Raw genomic sequence first — 16081 nt, forward strand, 5'->3', positions numbered from 1 at the left:
ACCTGCAGGATAGGCTTTTGGTTTCATTCAGCATTTGCTACTGAGAAACTGAGTGACAGTTACTGCCAGACAGGATCTACACAGCTTGAACTCTGTAAGAACCACCGGACTAACCAAGCCACTCGAGGTTAGTGCTGAGGTCAGCGCTAGTGGCAGGCAAACAAGGAGGTGAACAAACAGAGCTATTTTAATTTCAAGCTCCATTTGAATCACAAGGAAAAAAAAGAAGAATCAATGTTTACCAAGGAGATATGAACAAAAGTTACTGGAAAATGGAAGCTTTTCCAGCCTGCGTTATTGTTTTTCTAAATAGTAGCTACGTTCCAAAGAGTCTCGTTAGGAATGTCTGTAAACATGTTTTCAGGAGCTGTTTCCAGCATTCACAGATTTACACAAACACCAGGAACAGAAGGAAAAGGAGAAAGAAACTGTGATGAAGAGCGCAGCCTTCATCATTTTGTCATCTTTGTGAAGATCCCCTCCTTTGGCAACTGCAGCTCTGTCAAACCAGTTTGCATAGATAATACCTTGCCTTTATATTGAGTTTTTCATCCATAGACCTCAAAGGCCTTTGAGAATGAAGTCATTATTACTATAACGATCTTCATGTGGGTAAATGCTGATCTCAGTCTATATATTCCTGACCAATCCTTAGGACTCCCTGTGAAACCAGAGCTTTCCTGTGCCACTCCAGAAAGCAGAACAGGAGAGCAGAGCATGGGCACATGTATCTAATTTCCCTGCAGAACCACTGTTACCATGGTAAGAAACTGCTCTTTTTTCCTTTTAGCACCAACATTTGGATTCCCAGCCCAAAGAGGGCTGGACAGTTCACACCTGCATAAAGATCTCATGACTTTTGCTGCTCAGCTTGCAAGGCCAAATGGCTGAACTCTGAATGGGGTCATTTTCAGAGGTGAGGTCTCCCCGTCCCTCAGGGGCAGACAGTGATGTACAGAAGGCACAGGGACCAGCTCAGGCTACAGGGGTGAAGCCATGGCTGGCTCTAGGGTGCTGAGATAAAGAAACCTGCTTTATGGAGAGCAATTCTCATCTGGTAAGAAAATCACTAACAGCAACCCTGGAAAAGGACTGTAACCTATACCTTTACAGCAGACAGATGCTAAAGGGTGAAGAGTTCTTTTAACAGCCCACTAAGACTGCATAAAATAATTACCTATAAATAGCATTATTATATGTAACAGAAAATACCAGCAGCATTTCCAGACAATTCTTGCTTCCCCAGTGAAACACAGGACTTCCTTAAGGTTTGATTTTAAGCAAGTCCTGCTTCACCTCCCTGCCCAGCCCCACAGGAAAACCTGAACATCCCTGAAGAGACTTCACTGGAAAAATCTCTCAGTGCTGGCTCAGGAAGGCTCCCTCTGAGGGCCCCTCCTGAGGGATCACACGACCGCCACGACACAGCACAGCTACTCCAGTGCCCATATCCAAACAGGGCTGTGTGCGCTCTGGAGAGGGAGAGGACAGAAGCACCTCTGTGCACTGCACCTACTCGGCACACGCGCACTCATGGCAACAGAATTAGCATTTGCTAAATGGACAGAATTCATTAAATTATCCAAGAGATGTATAAAATTGAAAGCTGTAAAAAACAAACCGTAAAAACCGTCATCAGGTTTCGTCCTGGAGATGACGAACACGAGGTAAGGAAAGCACAGTACGAGGGTACAGGGGACATCGATTTGCAGCTTACTGGAGAGTTGTATTTTAGTGACAGCAGCTCTGCTTCTCCATTTTGTGAGAAGGAACAATCAGTTTCTGTGGAAAACATATCTATGCCCTCCTTCCAAGCTGCACTTCTGCCACTTCCAAAGTCAATCCAGCAAAACCCTTTGAAAGCTATTGAACGAGTCTGACCTGGTTTTAGGCAGAAATGACTATTTTAGTTCACTGCAAATGTCATTAACAGCTGCCCAGGACTGACACCCTGCTTTCAAAATAAAGACAGGTCACCCTACTTTTAATTTCACACAGGCACATAAGTGGTAAACACTGGGAGCATTCCTGTTAATGATGCCATCTGGTGCCTCCCATAACTGTGTAATATTGAGCCTTCCAAACAAGATGTAATGGCAGCAACACACAAACCCACTGACATTTACAGTAAGGAAATTTATTACCAGCCAGCAGTGCGGAATGGCTGTGTTTGCATGGCTGCTGGTGCTGTAAAACCATCACCTTTCCCAGCCGAGTGGAGGTACAATAAATAATGGATTTTCATCCATGCACATATTACTGAAGCATGAAAAATTCATTGCCCCAACACAACAGCATCTTAAGCAACAGTTACTTCTTTAAAAATTAATACTACTCTCCTGGTTAAGTGCAAACTGCACACACCGAGCCTGTGTTTGTGACACCAACGTGATCACAGACAAATGGGAGCACATGGGAATGTGTTCGTTTTAACTTTGATCTGTGACTCTTGATATTTAAAAGCAGGGAGCTCCTGCCCATCCTGCCTAGGCTCTCTGCTTAGCATCATTATAAGCATTAGCAGAGGCTTAATGATTAAAAAAACCCCAAACACCGAAGCGCTTTTGCATTTAAATCATAGAACAGTTTGGGTTCTAAGGGACTGTTAAAGGCCCAACCTTCCTGCAGGAAGCAGGGACATCCACAACAATTTTAGCCCATTTCTTTACATTCCAGTGCCTCAGCTGAGTTCACACAGAACTGAGTCACAACAGAGCCTCCTGTTACTACAGGTTTCCCACACAGTCTGAATACACTTTGCTTGAAGGCAGACAGCTATAAAATACAACAGCACCAAAGACTTCTCCACTCAGTCATTCCGTGCCCTGTCAGCGTTCATGCTGGAGCACAGCTGGAGAGGAGGCACCTCGGAAGCACAGCTATTCCCTGCCACACAGACAGGGATGGGGGACAGAAGCTTCCCAGTCAACCACTGCTCGGGAAGCTGCGGGGAGCTTGCTCTAACACACATCTGCACTCGAGGAGGGCATGCCCTGCAGAGCAGGGCTGGCACCTGTCCTGCCCTCCTTCTTGAGGTTTCTCCCTGGATGCCTAAGGTGAAAACCTTGCTCCCTCCATTTCTCTCAAGCTGTCAGAAGCAAACAGCTCTGCTTGTTCAGAACAGGTGGTTCTGTTGTACACGGCCTCTCCCCCTGTTTTAAAACCTGTTTCCACTCCTTGTTTTTATTACCATTTAAGTGCAACTGAGCTCAGATTTTCTATCTGCACTCTCTGGATGAGCTGGGACTCAGTCACAGGTTGCAATGTCCTTGCCTTTTCCTCTGCTTCCCTCTACAACATGGTGTTAACTGTCAGTGCATCAGCTCTCCATAGGCCAAGGGTAATGCATTATGCTCACTCTGGGTGGTTGACCCAAAACACTGCAGACCCTGCTCAGTTTGTTGAGTAGGAAGCACTGAGGATGGAGCAGTCAGGTATGTCCCACCTACACACAGCCCCTCAGGTTCAAGTGAAGAGTTAGGGCAGCTTCTTGTCAGCGAAGCTACGGAGTGTCAAATGCCTCAAGAGCTTTCTGGGGGAGGCGGGATCACCCAGAGAGGAGTTTCCTATATAAGCACTCATGTATAGCTGGCTTATTTTCCTTTTCAAACAAGCTGCCCCAAATGACAGGTTCTGTCAAGCCTGAAAGTGATTTAGGTTTTTGGTTTTACCTGGTAGCTCCATTTATTTTCCTTTTAGAAACCCTGCAAACATACTGGGCATGTTTGGTTCTGGGTTTAAAGTCCTGAAGCTTTACAGTGGGCATAAAAAACCTCATTTGATAGAGATTAGTCCAGGACAGTACTTCCAATTGCAACTCATTGAGTAGCTTCTGCAATACAAAGAATATGCATGAACATAGACTTCAACGGAACAAGTTGTGAGATTGCTCTAAGAACAACTACATTGATGAAAAACATGCTTGAAAGTTTTAGTATTTTCTCTCATTTTACGTTCGAAAAATGATATTAAACTACTTTCAGGCCACAGGCATGAGCCTGGAAGCAAGTAAACACACACAGTACTGGCACTGAAATCCGTGAAGGTAGCAGTGCTTGTATTCCCATTTCTTGAATCTTAAATTAACACTGACCCTTTGCGGTTCAGCTCCCATTTCCCTGCCAGGTTTTCAGCCTTTTCTCATGCTCTGACCCCAGACGGTTCCGTGTGGTAGTGTAGAACTACACACACACAATAAACCAGCTCTTCCTAGTGTCTCCCATTTGCAGACCCCTTCTGGAGGGTGCAGAGGCTGGAGACCACAGCCCACTCGTGTGCAGAACAGCACCCACCACTGACAGGGTCACAGAGGCCCATGACTGCTTGGAGGGGAAAAGAGGACATTGAAAGTTTTTCTTGAAGCAATAAAGGAAAAATCTTCTTCTGGAGAAAAAAGCCTAGTGCCATTAAATAGAGTAACTCGTTACACAGGAGGTAAGCAGACTTCACCACCCCAGTGACAACCCTTCTGTTCCCATAAACTGTAGAGCAATGCAAGTATGAAGGAGCAGAAGGATACCACCTCCCACAGCCCATGCCACTGCTCAGAACAGAAGGCAGCGTGTTTTCCTGCACAGTTTATTCAATTCCATGTGTACAGGGTCTTTTCTCCAGCTTCTAAACAGTATTCATCCTGATGAGGTCCTCTGTGTGGTCAGGTAAAGCAACTTTTGAGGACAATTTCCAGTAGGAGATTAAAGGCTGTAACATGGCAGTTGCTTTGGAGGGTGTTTTAACTCCAGGATTGCTGAGAAAGCACACTGTCCACTCACACGGAGTGCAGCCCTGGCCCCTGAGGGAGGGCAGGACCCGCTGCTGATGTCCCCAGGTCAATGTGGGGCAGCTCTCCAGCCACCCTGGCAACACTCAGCTGTGACCACTGCTGAAGTCAGCGACTCAGGGAACACAGCACTAGATTCAGCCTCCTTCAGTCACTGTTTCTGACCCCATTTAAGGATTCCCTGTAACACACCTGCACCATCACTTGAGAAGCACTAAACTGACTGGTGGGTTGGTTTGGGTTTTTGCCCAATTAAACTCATGCAGCATTGTATGTGCTTCTGCAGTGCCTTAATATGTGTTCTGTCTTCTTCCTATGAGCTACAGCAGAAAAACCAGTTCTGAACTCTGCAGTAAAACCTGACAGCTTGCACGCAGCCATGACATAAAAACACAAGTAAACCTGGTAGCATGAATAATAATGAAAGGGCAGAAACAGGAAAATAATTCAACAGATGTGTGACATTTTTGTTCTTCACTGTGGATCAGTTATTCTTGTTAATTATATCACCTATTCTTCCCTTTTATTGATAATTACATGAAGCAGATGGATAACAGAATGCTCCCAGATGGTGGGAAAGCAAACAAGTTTATCAATTGTTTATTTATGAAGAAATCATTAAAAATTATTTCATTATCTGTAGTTTTCTACTGCGCCCATAATGACATGCACCGCCAGGGCCAGCAGCACTTTACAAGTTATTTAGTATTCTGTTGTAACCAACTGTTTTTTAACATAACATGACTGAAATGACTGACAGATGTGCAAAACACAATCATAATCTAATCTGCTTTAACACTGTGGGAATTAAGATTTGGAATCTTTGGATCTTCTGCCAATTGGCTCTTCAGAGCCAGTTACTGACTTGGAATACAAAAACGAGAGCTCTCCTCTGACTCAGAGCAGCTGCAGCAGTGACTGATGCAGCAGCAGGGCTGTCCTCAGCCCCACAGCAGGGCAGCCTGAGCGGGTGCTCCTGCAGGCGCTCAGCATGAGCAGGCTCCCAAGCCTTGTGCTTCCTGGGCTATAGCAAATGAGACCGTTGGCATCTGTGCCATTGGGCATGGCAGCGGGGCTCAGCACCTCCCCTCTGTGCCTTCTCTGGCAATCTGTGCCCTATTTACCCCAATGTCTTCCACAGAGCAATGGGAGACAGAGTCTTGTAGAACAGACACAAAACCAGCAGTAAAATGTATTTGCTGTCTCAGGGAGGGGGTAAAACCACACTGTGTCACTAGTGACTGTCACAGGAAAATATGACTATGTTCATTAAGGATGTGAAGCCCTTTAGGAAATGGAGAGCCACTGCTCCCAGGGAGCCTATAGGAAGAAGGCCCTGTGCTTTCTTAGACACCACAAAGCACAGCCCATGCTGACTGCTAGGTGCAGGAGCGAGCAGGCAGGAATCCATGGCAGGGCAGTGCACAGCTTTCCCCCTTTTTGATTTTTCCAGCCACTGCAGTAGAACAGAGATCTGACAGAGGGACAAAGAGAACAAGTTATCACAGACTTAATTTCGGGTGCTCATCTGTCTGTAACAACTGATCCAGACCTGCAGGAAAACCACCTCTCCAGCACAGCCGAGATCCATCTGGACTGGCAACACATGGGAATTAGCTGAGGGCAAAGCCTTTCTGATTCAGATTGCAGCTTTTGCTTCTGGCTTTGGAGGAAGGAATCGGGGAAAACAGTCCTTGTGGCTCCTGGCTGAGTTATCTCGACTGGGTCAATATTTATGAGTGAATCTCTTCATGCTCCCGGGCAGGCTGGAATGTATTGAAGAGATACACAAAGTGATGGAGCCCCAGGGTTCCCACTGCACACCCTCTCTGAGATACTAAGCCACTAATGGCCTACAGAGATGTATATGCACAAATCAAGAGCTGTGCTTAGGCAGGGAATGGCTGAGCTGCTCAGCCCTGAGCTGTTCCTGGTAAAAAATGGATTCTGCAGCAAGAATAGAAGAGAGAGATGGAATGAGAGGAAGGCAGCTGAAAAACCAAGAGATAGAAGGAGATGCTGATGGCCACATATCATGGGGCATCTTCTGGGTATCAAAGCAAGAATTTTGCTACTATTGTCTCCATCATAAGTGAGATACTCCAGCAATGGATTAGGACAGGCAATCAAACAAAGACTGTGCATTTCTGACATTGACTTGCATTTACAATGTTTGTATTGTACTTCATGTGAAAGACTCTTGCCACCACTGCAGAGGTGCCTAAAACAAGAGTTACAATAATAAGCCATCCTCCAGCTCTCAGGAGCAAAGGGGCCATGGGCTGATGTCTGAAGGAAGTGCTGTCTACACGCCTGGTGAGCTCAGAGAATATCATAAAGAAACGAGGAGAGGTCTCAACTACCTGGAATCCCTGCTTGCCCAAAGCTTTCCAGATCCTACAGGATCCTGCCCACCTGCTTAAACCCACCATACCAAAGAGGACAGCAGAAGTTTTGTCCTTACTGTTACCCAGGTGCTCGCTCCAGACAACTCCCTCTTCCTTCCTGCTCCAGCCTCTTTGCCTCACTTCTCCCTCTCTTCTCCAAGCTTTCCCTACAACATTGTTTTCCCATTTCCCTGTTATCTCCCTTCCTAGGCTGCTGGCATCTTCTTGGTGACCAACACATCTCACCTTCTCTCACAGTATTTTAAGGGTGACAGTTCTCAGCCTTTCCATTTTGCAGTTATCACATATAACTCCTTGGTGGGATATTTTGCTCTTTGCAATACAGACTGTGTCCTTCTGTTGACACAGTGTCTGGGCAGGCCTTGTGATCATCGCAAAATGTAGAAGTACCATTTTGTGCCTACTGAAATTTGATCATACTAATTTTATAAAATACACCTAATTTTATTTGCAATTCAGCTGCAGGATTTTGCAGGAAAATGCAAGATTATCCATGGGGATCAATTTTACTTTCTGAATTCAGAGTCGAGAGAGGGTAAATGCCTTATGCCTGCTACTACCAGAGCTAACAAAACATCCAGGATCTAAAAGCAGCACCAGGTTCTTACTTCTACAAGCACACTCGGTCCCCTGTGGTAGGTTACCTCCCAATTCATAAAGCCTTCCCAATGTATGGTGGCCAAAGGTCAATTCATTCACTCAACAGAGGAGTCAATTTAGCTTTATGTGGTTTCAGATTCTTGGTCCTTCAGAAAACGACAGGCAGCAGCAGTGGACTGGCTTTATCCTCAAGTTACCACCTAGGGATCAACCCCAGATGTCAGCTTTGATAGAACACAGTCTGTCAGGAATCTATAATTAATGCTGGCACATATGCATCAACTCTCATGCAGTGGGCAGCCTTCACCTCTCTTCAGCAGAACTTTGTTAGTGAAAACCTCACACATTTTATCAATTAGAAATTGATTGAACTTTCAAGATTTTAACTGATTATCTCAGTGCCTGCATCTCAGGCTCAGGCTCAACCTCAGCACACAAAAGATACGCAGAGCTCCCCATCACAGGAAGTCTGATTCCCAGCTCCAGCAAACACACTCAGAGGAGCTCTTCTTGCAAGTGAGCAACAGGTCAGTTTAAAGATAAACCAGGATGCAGTTTAAAGAACAGTGTTGGACAGTTTATCCTGCAGAGAAGAGGGAGGAAGTGGGGTGTTGAGGGAAGACTGTTCAACAAAGCCAAACTCACATCAATGGCCTCAGCCATGTTCTGGATCTTGCTTTGCCAACTGCTGCCTAATTAAGAGTTTTGGGTGCCAAAAAATACTGACTGTGAAAAGGACAGCTCTAAAATATGATATGGGAGCCCATCGTAGCCAACGGGAGTTCACAGACAGACACAAAGCTCCCTGATTATATTTCTTTAGGAAACTGCAGCTACCTACTGAGAGTATCCATCACTAATGGGGTTTTTCTGATGTCAGCTTTGCTGGTTACTCGTAAGGAACCATCTTCATATCAATTTTTAGTTACTCAAAAATGTAAGACAGAATAAGGTGTCAGTTATTTAACATAGGAAATGGAGAGACTTTTAGGTCAGAACCTCCAGCCTTCACAAGTCCTACACAAATCAGAACTGTTTGGTAGAGACCACAACCCTTTCTTTTGCTGTGAAATCATTCCTGATATTTTGAAGTGTTCTTTGAGGGTTGCTTGTGCACGGAAGAAATCTGGCTTTGGACTGAAACCTAACATGTATTTGAGCAGTTTCTACAGCAATAGTCAGCATCATGGCATGGTCTTTTTTTCACTTGCAGAGTGATACCTAAATCAACTTACCAGAAGAAGGACTAAACAGTAAGTCGGAGCATTTAGAATGTGTTGGGAGTTTGAGAGCAACGTCAAGAGAAGCCACTGCTAAAATGGAAGCAATTGTGTGCAGATGTTCCAGGTCAGTGGCTGATCCTATAACGTGTTTGAAATTCACGCTCAGAAGCAGCGGCGGCCGTGCAGAAGCAGGGCTGGGATTGTGAGGGTATGGACACCATGTTCAGTGTAATTAAGAAGCAACCTATCAACACTGGGATGGTAATGCCATCCCATCTGCCAAAGCCTGCACTAGCTGGCACCATGCCTTCCGCCTGCTGCTGCTTCTGTTACCCACCTGATCCTTGGAGACCTGCTCTGATGGAGCGTTTATGCCAAGCTCTTCCAGAGGATAGACAATCTGTCGTCTTGGTCGCACGGGAGCCATGTAATGAAGGGCAGATGTCAGGGAATGGGCACAGGGAGTCTGAAACTGAAAGGCAGCGATCTATATTTCAGCAGAGAGAATGTCAGAGCAGTGCATCACAGATGTCTGTTGTATGGCTTTGCAAATACAAAATTCTTAGCTCTGTTGGCTAAATCTGAGAGAAAAATCAGCAAATAAACAAACATACTCAGAGCAGAGGAATGAATTGCAGCTAATTCCTGACACTAATGAAGATAATTATGAGAGTAATTACATTACCAGCTCTGTGGGAATGACAGATAAACAAGTGGTTTGGTTTATGGGATTTTTCAGCACAAGTATTTTCCCCAGGAGGATATTTTGCTCCATAGTGATCATGAATCAGCTTGACTTGACCCCATTAAGCGGTGTTATCTGCTTACTCTAACCTTTGCTCCTTTGGCAAAGGGGGGTTATGAATTCATATCGGATTCTATACCGACCAAAATGTCAATTTCATCCAAGTGATAAATGTTAATCAACTGGCAGAAACCTGAGGTGAACAAACCCCTGATGCTAATGCGAGGAGCATGGATCATTAGGAATAGCTGTATTCCATTTATTACAGCATGACTGGCTCTGTCATAATTTACAACATGAAAGGGACAAAAAATAAATGAGACTTCCTGTAAGTAGAGAATGAGCGTTAATGCAAACTAAATTACACTGAAGTACCATTCCAGCCACAAGTAGTGAAAAACTTGATCTTACTATGTTAAGAACTGGGTAAAATATCACATTTACCACTTAGAAAGCAATGGTAAGTTAAAGTAACTTAAAGGAACTCTGTAGCCTGGAAATAGGCCAAACTAGAATCATTAGTAAGATTTAACTTTCCTCTTCCATCCACTGTCATTAAACCGCATTTTTGTAAGTGCCTCTTAAGCATCTGAGAACCTAATGCTACATAAGGACATTGGTTCCTGAAGAGAACACTTCATAAACCTCCACAGAAGTGCACAGGAAAAAACATCCTTCTGAAAATATGCTTGTGTCTAACCTGGCAATTCCTGTGTCCAGAATGTGGCCGTCTCAAAAAAGCCTAAGCCACCGAGGACAGGAGTCATTTCAGTCACCATCTCAGAGCTGGGTGCTTCGTTGAGGCAGCTGTGCAGATGCCCCCAGGTAGATATGAGCATCCCCAGAGGGCAATTCCTTCCACCCTGAGATAGGCAGTAATGATGGATGGGTGAAGTGCCCTCTGGATGCACTGATCTTCCTCCGTTAACGCTGGCAGGAGCCTGGACCAGACAGTAGCTCTAGAAGGCTACACAGCATGAGCTGACATGTTTGTTTACCCTTTTCTGACATGAGACTGATGACAAGACACACACGTCAGTGTTGTGGAAAGAATCTTTCGGTTTGCTTCCAGAAATGATGCTGTTCTCAGCAATGGCTTTTCTCTCACAACATTAGGGTCTCAGGGCTCTGCAGGCCCTTGCTGAAACACAAGCCACATTTTCAACAGCAGTGAGGTGCTGAGGTCCCACCAGCTTCTGACGAAACACAATCTAGAGCCTAAGTCACTTCTGAAGAGGTTTTACAGAGCTCTGTGTTTCAGTGGTTTTAGTAGTATCCCCTTGACTTTACTCATGCTACACTATGCCCAGTGACATCATTCCTTTTTCCTTCCCTGCCCTCCACTTCATCCTGAACCTAAACAAATACTGGTACCACTCAAAATTCATTATGCAGGTGAGTGGTGGTACATGGGACAGCACAACTTGATCAGGTTCTATTAATAAACTATGAGAGGAAATACAAATCATTGTTAAAGATACACCATGTCCTTTCTGCCTTGTCACTGCAAGTGAAGGTGCAGCACATGTACCAGCATGTTAAAACAATGAAACCAAAACTCTTATGTTGGTCTCCTCAGTTATGAGGTTCTTGTTTCTTTATCTGTACATCTAACACAACAGCAAGAAACAACGTCAAACCCAAACTAAAGCTTGCAAACTCAGACGCAGGGCTCTAACTTAGGCAGGAGTGGGAATACTGCATGCCAGCTACTTCATCCTAGAACCCATCTATTAGGAATGCACAGCAAAGGGCAGACACTTGACTGTTGGGACTATTGGTTCATTTATGGAAGAGGCTGACAAGGCACAAAGCAACAGCAGCACACAAACCTGTGTGGGTAAGAAGCACATATATTTCTCCCAGAAACAAGCAAGGAGGTATCAAACAAATGATTCATTCCTCTGCTGTGTTGCTACCAGGGAGCATCCTGGGTGTGTTAACTTAAGGCATCTAACTCAGTTAGAGGCCAGTTGCACTCAGACTCTGAATTCAGCCTGCACAGTGCTGAATTCTCAGCAGGAGCCATCCCCTTGAAGAGCTGCTCTCTCTTCACAGACTGGAGCACGCCAAGGCCAAGCACACTTCAAACTGCTGCTCCTCCACATGCTTCCTGAAGCTGCTGAGTACGTCTGGAGTCACTGCACTACTGAGCATCTACTGAGCATACATACAATGCAATTGCTACATCCGTGAGTACAGATGATATCATGCAAGAAGAAAGCACAATTTGCTGTGGTTTGGTAAGAAAATCCCTGTTTACAGCCACTCACAGAAGCAAAGAGAAGAATAAAGTGAGAAAAGGTGACAACATTTAGTATCAGAAATACAAATAACTTTGTCCTTACCTTGCCTTCCACATACTGTGGATAAATAGGATAGTAAAGAGAAGATTTGTGGGCCAAGCGAAGCATCTCCTTTAGAAAGTATTTTGTATAGTGATGAAATATGGGATTTAGGACAAAGTGGCAAAGATGTCCATGTTCCTCTTGCTGGTGGCGATTGAAATTAATAAAGGCTTCAATGTTGTAATGTGATCGAATGTACTCAATATGCTGGAAAACAAGAACGTGGAGATCAGCAGTGACAAGACAGCTCCATTTACGCTACTGGAGCAAGTCCAGTGAGTTGCTTCCTATCACCTAAGAAACCAAATCTGAACACTGAAATGCAGTGCCTGTGGGCATTGTTCTCAGTTAAAGCACTGACTGAACATACTTCTATTGGAAACCCTGTCACTGTATCAAAGCCTTCTCTTGCAGCTTGCCCACCTTTCCTACAGGGAATGCAGAGCTGACCTTTTCGCAGTGTGAAATGGTTAATGGACATTCAGGGAGGGGAAAATTAAAACCAAGCAACTAACCCAAACCCCACAACTGTTCTGCTGAGTTCAAGACAGAGGAGCCCAGACTGTCCCCTCACAACACTAGCACTGAAGAAGGGGAATTCTGCAGAAAAGCTGTGTACGAAATGCCCTCCAGCAAGGGCTGAAGTGATAAGCTGACATTTTTGCACATTATACACTCAAGAGAAACTGCTATATCCTCTTATCTCAATGCTCTTAATATAATTAAGAGCTATTTTTGAAACCAGGAGCGACTATGTTAAAAACTGAGCAAACAGCTGCTGAACAATGTAAAATCTGCCACAGAAGTAAGCCTCAAAGAAGGTTTATTTTTCCAGACTAATGTGCAACATTGTCTTTTTTGTGCTCCATTGGAACATGCACTTTTTATTTGCTTGGAAGGGTGTGATTCAGAATCACTCAGAACCTACAGTTGGAGAAAAGAAGGTAAGAAAGCAAATCTGGAAGGACAACTACTGCTCTGCAGTACACATGGAAAAACTGCTTATTGACTTTGTCAATTAGGGGGCAAAACCAGGTGATTATGAACATATTTAGAGGCAGAATGGCTTTCTGCTGAAGAACCAAGAAGAGGTGCAGGAAGCACTTCCAGAATGCATCAGCAGCTTCCTGCAAATCACAGAATGAGTTTTTGTGTGCCAGTCATCACCTATGGGAAGGGCAATAATGAGGTCTGCATTGTCAGGAAAGAGAAAGAAAGTTTAGAGGAGCAGTTATCTTTTACATAGACTTTCTGTTAGGTTCACCTATAGTGGCAAGCTTGAAACTCAGCCTGGAGCATTGAGGGCTAAGCATTACAGTTTTCACACAACACAGAAACAGGATTTACCATTTCATCTCTAATGACAGAAATGCCAACTATTTGATCCAGAACTTCTGCTACAAAAGCCTTCACTGTGTTCCCATCCTGCAAGGCAAAACACATGCACATTCCCTATTTCAGTGATAATCTTTAATCTGACTGCATTTCAACACACAGTTAAAATACTTTCCTCCCAGAATACACACTCCTCCAGTTTAACCACTCTGCCCTAACTCGAGGCACAATGTTTAAATGGTACTTGTGGCTGGACTCCTGAACCATGCAGAACTTTATAGAACTGAAGGTTCAGTTAAGATCTAGCTAACAGCAGTGCCACTCACAGCTCAGCCACTACTTGAGTCCTGGGTTAAGTTCTGGTCTTAGGAAAGAATATTTATTAAAACAGATATTCTCCATCAATAGTTGTATAAAATGGATTTCCATGCAGCTGTATGACTGGTAATGACAGCGCTTGGGTTTTGTCTATGCAGCATTTTCCATCACACAACAAAACTGCAGATGTTCCCTGCTGTCTGCTGGGCATGCACCCATCCCCATCATGGGAAGGAACCGTCTGCTGGGCATGTGCGTGTCCACATCATGGGAAGACACTGTCTGCTGGGTATGTGCCTGTCTGCATCATGGGAAGGATGTGACAGACACAAGTACATGCTCATCACACATCCAGATATGCATGCAAGAAAAAGCAACAACATAAAGGAGGCTGTGGGTGGCCAAGGCATGCATCCAGCCTGCTTCTGTCCCTGCACTGATACAGACCACGGGTTAGATTAACCATCAGGTCAGGCTGAATACAGCCTATGCTGACTGTTGGTACTGACTTGAGTACCTCTACACTATATAGAGAGAGTTCACTAGTTTTGTGTAACAAATTATGGATGTTTTTACCAGTGTTTATCCATTCTCCTGTAAGTGTCTTTGCAAGCAAATACTCACGGGATCCCTGCGAACCAGGGTAAATATCCTGAAGTCATTCAGTATCCTTTTATTCAAGCTAAGGGTTTCAGTGAGCATCTGGATACCAGGCAGGTCATTGCTTGTTGCGCTTCTTACATTAAATGACCTATAAAAGAAAGGGAAAAAGAAAAAAAGCTCACTGTGACAAATTAAAGCCAATTCCCACACTGTGACAACCTGCCTTACACAAGCACTGCGTGCACCTCTTTTAGAAGCTGGAATTGATTGCTGTATGACAATGGTTCCAAGTGCATATATTAGCTTAGTGTATGAGAACATAAAAGATCACACAACAGCTACTTAAGACAACTCAAGATGCTGCTTTAACTGTTCCTGAACACTCAGTCTTTCTGCACCTACAGTCCAGTCCCATAAAACAATGACTACCATAACCACAGATAGCACCCAACCTTCATGTGACCAGAGGCAGCAGAGAAAGAAGCCAAAGAATCATTTCAAATGGAAGCAGCAGCTGTGGCTGCACAGTGATACATGTGGGGAGAAGAACAGAAAAAAAGGTAAGAAAAAAAAAAAGAAAAAAGGAGAGAGAAAAAATACCCCAGAGCCAAGTGTCATCCTGGCACATGGTACCAAGGAAAGGCGGTAGCATCCTTCTCCAGCAGGAGCAACCAACTAACATTTGTGTTAGGCCTGGGTTCTCCAAACAGCAACATGTAAGCATAAACTTACATAAAGCACAAACAAAATGCCCCCACTAAACGTAAGACTGCCACTTAGTGATCACACACCGGTGACACAGTGTGAAAGTGTCAGTGCAATAGGGACAGCAGCAGCATATGAGCTACTGCAGGAATATCCCGGCACTTCCTGAGTTCACCCACGCTGCTATAAAACATCTTCCCACCAGTAAGCATGAAAAAGAATTACTTCCCAGTGACAGTCTCCAGCAGCTGAGGAACTCTCTCATGTTGCTTGTTAGAGGCACTGACTCTTCCTGGTTAGACAAGGCCCATGGAATAAAGATTTAGCTGTTCAAGGAACCAAATTACAGCTTCATTTCCAAGAATTCCATTCTTTCCCCCCAGATAAAAACCTTGGGATCCAGGCAGTCTGACTGCCACTCCTGGTCTTGTTGCCATTTCAGCTTTATGTGCTATTTGTCAGCCTAAGTCCCAGTCACACTCAGACTGATTTTGTGGAATGCTGTTTTAATGAACAGCACTAGGACCTTTAAAACTCCAAGCTACCAAATCTTTGATGTGCTATGGGAAACATCCCAGCTCCATCTCTGTGCTCACTTTCAGCTGGATTATCTGAGTGCTCAAAGCACACATTTGATTGCTGAATTACAAACTAACCCTGAACTTGGAAGTGAGCATCAGCTTCCTTTGCACATTTGTTACACACTTCCACAGAGTTCACTGCAAGATGGAGTAAGTGATGAGGATGATGGTCAGGGAGACCCACAGCACAGTTCACGTGCCCCTTCCTGCCACCCCACTGCACCCAGCACTGGGGTGTCCCCCTCCATGTCCCAGGGCGGTGTTAGAGCGAACCATGTTTTAAATGACAAAAACCAGAACACTCCAAAACCGAACCCAGTTTTAAATACACCCAAACCCCAGATCCACTGGGAGGATGGAGGACTAGGAAGGACCATCCAAGGTCTGTGCCCACTTCTCTTCCAGTAAAGACTTAAGTGATTCTAGATGCCCAGT

The 16081-nt window shown here is 44.6% G+C and overlaps 1 protein-coding gene across 1 annotated transcript in view; it reads right to left on the reverse strand.

The window, feature by feature from the left end:
* Window positions 1-16081, reverse strand: part of CFAP61 (cilia and flagella associated protein 61) — a 108062-nt gene that overhangs the window by 60866 nt on the left and 31115 nt on the right. Inside the window, exons 13-16 of the mRNA XM_065679276.1 lie at window positions 14382-14508; window positions 13452-13529; window positions 12105-12311; window positions 9349-9483 (exon numbers count right to left, since the gene is read on the reverse strand). Of these exons, the coding sequence (XP_065535348.1) occupies window positions 9349-9483; window positions 12105-12311; window positions 13452-13529; window positions 14382-14508 (547 nt within the window). The remainder of the gene's footprint in view (window positions 1-9348; window positions 9484-12104; window positions 12312-13451; window positions 13530-14381; window positions 14509-16081) is intronic.

This window comes from Lathamus discolor, chromosome 5, assembly GCF_037157495.1.
Source record: "Lathamus discolor isolate bLatDis1 chromosome 5, bLatDis1.hap1, whole genome shotgun sequence".
NCBI lineage: Eukaryota > Metazoa > Chordata > Aves > Psittaciformes > Psittacidae > Lathamus > Lathamus discolor.